Source organism: Macrotis lagotis, chromosome 4, assembly GCF_037893015.1.
Source record: "Macrotis lagotis isolate mMagLag1 chromosome 4, bilby.v1.9.chrom.fasta, whole genome shotgun sequence".
Taxonomy (NCBI): domain Eukaryota; kingdom Metazoa; phylum Chordata; class Mammalia; order Peramelemorphia; family Peramelidae; genus Macrotis; species Macrotis lagotis.
In genome coordinates, this window is record NC_133661.1 from 54,630,860 (window position 1) to 54,638,351 (window position 7,492).

The 7,492-nt window shown below is 45.6% G+C and overlaps 1 protein-coding gene across 3 annotated transcripts in view; it reads left to right on the forward strand.

The window, feature by feature from the left end:
* VCL (vinculin) overlaps positions 1 to 7,492 on the forward strand; it is a 128,305-nt gene that overhangs the window by 103,382 nt on the left and 17,431 nt on the right. For 2 of the 3 annotated variants that reach the window (XM_074232883.1, XM_074232885.1), the window contains exons 17-21: positions 185 to 309; positions 1,803 to 1,988; positions 4,455 to 4,655; positions 6,608 to 6,811; positions 7,210 to 7,314. In XM_074232883.1, coding sequence (XP_074088984.1) covers positions 185 to 309; positions 1,803 to 1,988; positions 4,455 to 4,655; positions 6,608 to 6,811; positions 7,210 to 7,314 — 821 coding nt within the window. The remainder of the gene's footprint in view (positions 1 to 184; positions 310 to 1,802; positions 1,989 to 4,454; positions 4,656 to 6,607; positions 6,812 to 7,209; positions 7,315 to 7,492) is intronic. The other variant, XM_074232884.1, reaches the window with a different exon arrangement.

Consider the following 7,492-nt stretch of genomic DNA (forward strand, 5'->3'; position numbering starts at 1 on the left):
ATCTGGGGCACATCTGACCAATGGGAATTGGACATAGCATGTCCCTAAACCTGGTGTCACTAGGCATGCTCCATAATTAGGTTCACATCCTTCAGCTTTTGGTAACACAAACCAGTTCCTCTTCAGGAAGCCCAGGCTGCTGACCCACTTGTTTGGAAGGTAAGGGTGTTTTTGTTGTCTCTAGGACTGCAAAAAAGCTTCCTGGACTCGGGATATCGGATTCTGGGAGCTGTGGCCAAGGTCCGAGAAGCCTTCCAACCACAGGAGCCTGATTTTCCTCCTCCTCCCCCGGATCTCGAGCAGCTCCGGGTAAGTCAGTTCATTGTGGGGACTAGTAACACAGGAAAGAGTTTATGATTACAGGGAAAAGTTGGAAACGTGTGTATTGTGAGACAGTTCTGGAGTGAGAGGAATTGGCTGGAATTAGAAGCGGATGCAGGGTCGGACAGTGGTTGGAAGCAGAGTAGTTTGGTGCCACCTTGATAAGCCTACCAAGAACCAGACTGGCTAGATGGGGCTAGTTGGCTTGGTGACTGTCAGTGCCAGGGACTGTGTTCATAGAACTGGGCCGGAGGGCTTCCCATTTTCTAGTTTGCTTTTAATTGTCAACAAAACCCCTCAAACCCATGAAACTTACACACAGTCCTTCTTCTGGACTAATTTTCTACGAGTTTACCTTGATGAGGAATATTTTGTTTCCTCATTGGGAAGCTGTAATACCTGAACCTGACCTCATGGACTTCTGAGAATGTTGTTTCAGACTAACTGATGACCTGTTGCTCATGAGCTTAGGGTATCTAAAATGTTTTATGAGGACAGAAGGTAACATTTGGAGCTGTTTTACTTTCTAACCAGAACCAAGAAAAATGTTGATAATTAAAGTGATCTATTGGGGTGGCTAGGTGGCGTAGTGGATGAAGCACCGGCCTTGGAGTCAGGAGTACCTGGGTTCAAATCGAGTCTCAGATACTTAATAATTACCTAGCTGTGTGGCCGTGGGCAAGCTACTTAACCCCATTTGCCTTGCAAAAAAAAAAGTGATCTATGGAAAATCTATGGAAGCCAGCTGATAGATAGTGGATATAGCATTCTGTGAGTTAATAGTTTAGGAGAGTAAAATAAAGAGGATGCATTAATTCTGAAGAGTAGCTTCAGAAAAATCAGCCACTTGGGTTTGGCTCAGTCATAGAAAAATAATAATTTGGTCACTCCAACCCCTGCATTTAATTTTGGCATCAATTATAATTTTGTAAATTGGCATAGGTCATCTCAGGCCAGTGGCTCCTCCAGAAGTCTGATTGTCCTAGAGTTATAGAACTGGAGAACAAAATGAAAAAGCCTTGACACAGCAAGTGTCCAGCTCTTTCACTTTCCAGAAGTTTGTGAAATTCAGAAGGGTGAGAGGACTCCTTCACTCTTTCATGTAGCTCCCTTGGGGATGTGACTGGCTGGAACTCTCCCCCTTTCAGTCCTGTGTTCTTGCTACTAGTCAACTCAGGAGTATATCCTGAGACCAATGGTGCTGACATTGATACTGGCTGAGCTGAGCTGGACTAAAGCAATTAGTGATAGGGCTTTTTAGTGTCTTTATATATGAAATGAATGGCTCAGCTTGGGTGGTTTTGTGGACAGATGTGAATGGAGGTGGTCACATGTCTGGATGTGTACGTGGATGATGTTTGTGGAGGTGGCCTTTTCTTTTCTTGGTGAGAGTGGTTGTTTAGCCAGCTGGTGGAATTAGAGAAAAGAGAACAGTCTCCCTTGGGGCTGCAGTGATAACAGAGTGATTGTCTCTCTCCTAGCTGACGGATGAGCTTGCTCCTCCCAAACCTCCTCTACCCGAGGGTGAGGTTCCTCCACCCAGGCCCCCTCCACCAGAGGAGAAGGATGAAGAGTTCCCAGAGCAGAAGGCCGGGGAGGTGATTAACCAGCCCATGATGATGGCTGCCAGGCAGCTCCATGACGAAGCTCGAAAATGGTCGAGCAAGGTAAGTGTTGAAGGCCCATCCCAGATGATTTTTCTCTTGAGAAAAGCTAGCTTCTCAGTAAGGATAAAGAGCCAGCCCTCAGAACCTAACAGAAGGATCAGCGTTTTGTTGGGTTGACTTGCATAGTCATTTTTTTCCCTCTTTGGTTCCTGCTTAGTAAATGTGAAATTCTTTGGTGCCTATTGGTTTCTCTTCCATGTGCTAGAATTGAAGACTGAAAGGCATGTACTTTGAGGAAATGCCTCCCAGAGGTCATTTGTTGTGAAACTGGATAAATTAGGTCCTTCAGAAATTGAATATTTATAATGTGATTTTCCTGATGTATATAAGATGTGTTTGGATTCACTATTGCTAATTACTAGTGTCCTCAAATATAAAAGTATTTCTTGAACTTTTCTACTGCTGTTAAAATGGTTCCATTTTCTTTGATGTTCCAGTCATTGGGTGGATTGGAACCAGAGAAACTTTTTCTTCTTAACCTTCTTTCATATATCAGCCAATCAACTTTAGATTAGCCTTGTCATACCAAATGTGGAAATCCAAGCATTATGTGGTTGATGAGGCTATTATTGTCCAATGAATATTCCCAGTAATTATTTCTTGCCTGTTTTCCAAACTGAAAACTGAGTCACTTCTCTGGAATGAAAACAAGGTATTATTTCTAACTTGCTGTGAAATGCTTTTTCTTTTTTTTTTGGCAAGGCAGTGGGGTTAAGTGGCTTGCCCAAGGCCACACGGCTAGGTAATTAGTAAGTGTCTGAGGTCCAATCTGAACTCAGTTCCTCCTGACTCCAGATCCAGTGCTCCATCTACTTCACCACCTAACTGCCCTGTGAACTGCTTTTCTCACCCAAATGGCAAGCAGTAACAAGTCTGACATTGTTGTTTTATTGTGTATCTTGAGGTTTTTCATTTTTACCCCTTTTCACATACCTCCCTCTCAGGAATATTTGGAATTCTTAGGTTATCCTGGACCCTCCTACTTAACCTTCTTGCTATTCTCCCAGGGTTAGGAGCAATTTTGTTCTTTTCCTTTTTTCCTAAGCAGCTAGATATGATGCCATTGTTGGAAGAGGTTTCCTTACCTTGATCCCATTGTGTCTCCAGTGCTGACTGTTGTCAGTGGTTTGGAAGGCAAGAATAGCTGACTTTGAGGTATTTGAACCTTAGGGCTGATGCTGCTTGCTGAGATTAGGCCATGTGGGTGACTGGATAGATGGGAGGGAGAAGGACAGCTATGATACCCAGCCCAGGAACTGATGCTTTGAGACCCAGCTGCATAGATTTGATTCATTATGTCAGTCTTCACAGTCCTTTCATGAAAATAATTCAGTTCTTTTTTTCATAGTTGTCTTTTATAGGCCATAGTAGATATTTCCCTAGCCTGCAACTTTCCCTAACACTCTAGTGTTCCTTTGGATTAGTGCCTACTCGAGTTTGGGAGGACCACAGGCTAATACCTTCATGTTACCATTTTTGAACTCTTCTGAGGGCCCTCCTGGGACCTGAGCTCATATGTACACTGTTGTCACCCTGTTTCTTTTGTGAACTAGATAGATGAGGTCTGAAAAGAGTGGCTTATCTGTTTTGAAGAAGAACAATTTGAGTTACACCTGAACTTTCTGTTTTTTTTTTTTAGAGGGGATGAATAGTAGTATTGGGTGATTTGGAGATGATGAATTGCCTGTTGCTGAAAATCTTCTCTTGTATGACTTGTGTACTTTGTGCACTTAGAAATCCATAAAAGGCTAACTTGGATTTGGGGGGCTCCTTGCAGTCCCTTCCAGGGCCATGCTGCTTGATGGACTTCAGGAAATGCTGCTCTAAGTGTCCTCACATAATCACTTGCCTTTCTGCTTTTTTGCCCATCAGGATTTGGTATTTGGTGCTGTCTGATGGGTCTCTTCTTTGTATTCTGGGTTTCGGTTAACTTCTCTCTTTATTCCTGAAGGAAACAGCAATCCATGTCTGGCAGCCTCCGAGCTGACCTGGGTCTCCTCCTAGGTACTTCTGCAGAGCGCTGTCCACATGACCCGACTGTGGGGTCACTCAGCGCTGCTCGGAGCAGCTTGCTAATAACCAAGCTCAGTCTTCAGGGTTTTCTCATTTCTTTCATTTAGTGTCATTTTGGAGTTCTCATTATTGTGTGCCCCTCAGAATGATCTGTTGTGAGCATTCCTTTTGGTCCATTTAATTCTGGCATTAAGTATCTGAAAGATGAGTATTGTTTGTTTAATTCTATAAAAAAAACTTACCCTTTTGCATGGTTTTGTAGGGTTGGATGCTGAGTGCTTTCTTGCCATGGAATCTCTTTAATTCTGCCCTGGAGATTCTGATATTTTCTTTCCAACTCGGTGGATCTTTAGATACTAAACCAGCTGAGGCTTTGTTTCACACTAGTCTCTTAAGTCCTCCTGCTTATACTAACTCTGTCCCTGTTTCTCATCCTTCCTGCTACCCGAAAAGCCGGGTAAAGAAGCCTCGGAGAAAGGTGTAGATGTAGCTGAGGCGGCTGTTGCTGAGGAGGTTGGGTTTCCTCTCCCCTCTGACAATGAAGATGAGTATGAGCCTGAGCTGCTGTTAGTGCCGACCAATCAGCCGGTTAACCAGCCCATTCTGGCCGCTGCTCAGTCTTTACATCGCGAAGCAACCAAGTGGTCTAGTAAGGTACTCACGGGTACCCCTCCCAAGGGGGCTGCTCCAATTGCATCTGGCCATGTTCAGCACTGACACATTGCATCACCTGTGATCTGCGAGAGCCCCGAGAGTCTGGATGGGGCGGTCATCTGTCTGTCTGCACCTCATTGTCAGAACTGAGAGTGGCTGCACAAGTTGACTAGGTCTGTCAGTGCCAGATTCATGAAGCTGCATTTGTGTTGGGGGGTGGGGTGGGGAGAGACTGAGGGGAGAGCCTGGGTCACTTTTGGAAGGCTTCCTTTCTCCTGTTTTTGTCATTTTTCCTCGGCTGCCTCCTTAGCGCTAGTTAGCATTCTATAACTACTTGCAAAGCCATGGGCGAGTCTCAATGTGTTTCCAATCAAAAGCCACTGGAAACTCTTGAAGAAGTCACTGGACTGAGTCTTATGCTTTGTGCCCCTGCTCTTCTCATCAGAGTGAATCTGGACCAGGAATGGCTTTGTATGGCAGAGTCTGCTGCCTGGCACTTGGCTGTATTGCAAATGCCTGCCTGAACTGGAGGCCTTCCTCCCTTCATGTGTCCACCTGTCGATCACTCCAGGGGGCGGGGCTTGGTTTTGTCAGGATGCCCGGCAACCAGATGTAAATCTGCATTTGTGATACTGGTCTCTGGCAGGTTTGGTTTTCTCTCCTTTGGAACAGTTATACTGCAAGATGTCAGGTGTTTCCAATGTGATGACTAACTCTTGGCTGCATTGTTCCCTAACCTAAGCAATAAAATGCTAGGACAATCACAGGTTGGCCCAAGTGCTCGTCTAGCACATTGCCCTGGTGTAGAACCCATTCTTTTTATGGGAATGGGGTGTGCGTGCGTGTGTGTGTGTGTGTGTGTGCGTGTGGGGTGTGTGTGTGTGTGTGTGTGTGTATGTGTGTGTGTGTGTGTTTTTCTTTAGGCACCATCATTTGTCTAAAATAGTCTCCTTTCTTAGATGACCAGGCATTGGTTAGCTACCCTGGTGACCTCTTACATGGCACTTCTTTTAAGACTCTACGGTGACATGGCATGGGTACAAAACCCATCTTGAAGACTAAGGGGGAAATTACTAGACTGGCTTTTTAAAAGGAGGTTTTCAGTGCTAGCCTTTCCATTTTTGCTGTTCTACTATTTATGGGCATCACTAATGAGGATATAAAAGCATTAAAGGAATAACTGGGTGACATCCAGATCCATTTTTTCCATTCTCGTGTCCCATTGCATTTTATAGAACAAGAATGCCCAATCCAAGGACTGTCTGTTGAAGTTCCTGAAGGAACTTTAGAATTAACTCTGGATCTCCTTGAATATGGAAATTTCAAAACAGCCATTTCCTTTAGACACTGTGACTGACCAGAAAGGTGGGAGGTGGTAGGGTGAGATTGAAGTTATCCCATCCTCTTGCAGGATGCCACCCCATTGAGGATGCAGAGTTCTCTGAAGTTGTAGAACAGCTGACATTGCAGGGAAAGGTGCATAACTGGCCTCCAAAAGAGGGTCCACCTTGGGTGGATGCTGTCAGGGTTTGAGGCCAGCCACTCAGTACTTTCCCCCTCGGGTCAGCTCCCCTGCTTCCCCCTTGTAACAGGACCGTGTGCCCTCTAACCAGCCGCTCATTCATTGGTGTGATTAACTCAGGATGTTGACGTGCTTGTTAACCACCCTCAAGGGACAGTCCTTGCGTCTGACTAACCCCCAGAACTCCTCTCTTTTCAGCTGTGAAGCTGGTTCCCCTCCATTGCTGAGTGCTGGGGAGAGGCCACCATCTCACTAATCTTTTCAGTCCATCTCCCCAGTGCTGTGCATGTGGCTCTTGAAGGGTTGATTTCCTCTCCTCCTTCTCCCTTGAGCAGCGATTACCTCATCTTCCTCCCTGGCCAGGCTCTGGTCTACCTCCCTAGTCTTGCTGACTGCCTGAACTTTTGTCCATGGTTCTGTTTCTCCTTAGGGCAACGACATCATTGCAGCAGCCAAACGCATGGCCCTGTTGATGGCCGAGATGTCCCGGCTAGTGAGAGGGGGTAGTGGCACCAAACGGGCGCTAATCCAGTGTGCGAAAGACATCGCCAAAGCCTCTGATGAGGTGACACGATTGGCCAAGGAGGTGGCCAAGCAGTGTACTGACAAACGAATCCGAACCAACCTCTTACAGGTGAGCGAGGAGGAACAGGGAGCCCAGAATAGCTCAGAGTGTTAGAGGAAGAGATAGAAGAGGCCATGAGAAATTATAGCAGAAGGATGGAGAGAATGGGGGAAAACTACCTCCGACTAGTTTATCAAAGAAGGGAATTTAATGGACTTCTTTTCTGAGCACTTGGATGAAGTTTACCAGCTTGAGGGGATGTGGGGAACAGGGTCTTTTTTGTATTATATTTTGTATTAACAAGACTCTCTAATTTTAAAAGATAGAAATCTCTGGATACCAAAATGAGGCAGTAGCTGCAGGGTCATCAGTGGGTAGGAATATTCCTGAGCTGTCATCATGGACATTCCTTTTAAATATGGCTTCTCACTGCATGATTCAAGTCCATGGCTATTTTTTCTTTTCAGGTGTGTGAGCGAATTCCAACCATTAGCACCCAGCTCAAAATCCTCTCCACAGTGAAAGCCACCATGCTGGGCCGAACCAATATCAGTGATGAGGAATCGGAGCAGGTAAGAATTCTCCTGGCTTCCCTATTTGCCGCTTCAGTTGATCTCTAGGATGAGGAGTCCTGGAATGTTCTACCCCCATTTTAATTATTGGGGAAGCCAGGCCTGTGTTCAGGGGAGGCTGGGGTCTGGGCCTTCTCCCTACCATGCTGCTTCTACACAGACCAGGAAGGAGGGAGAG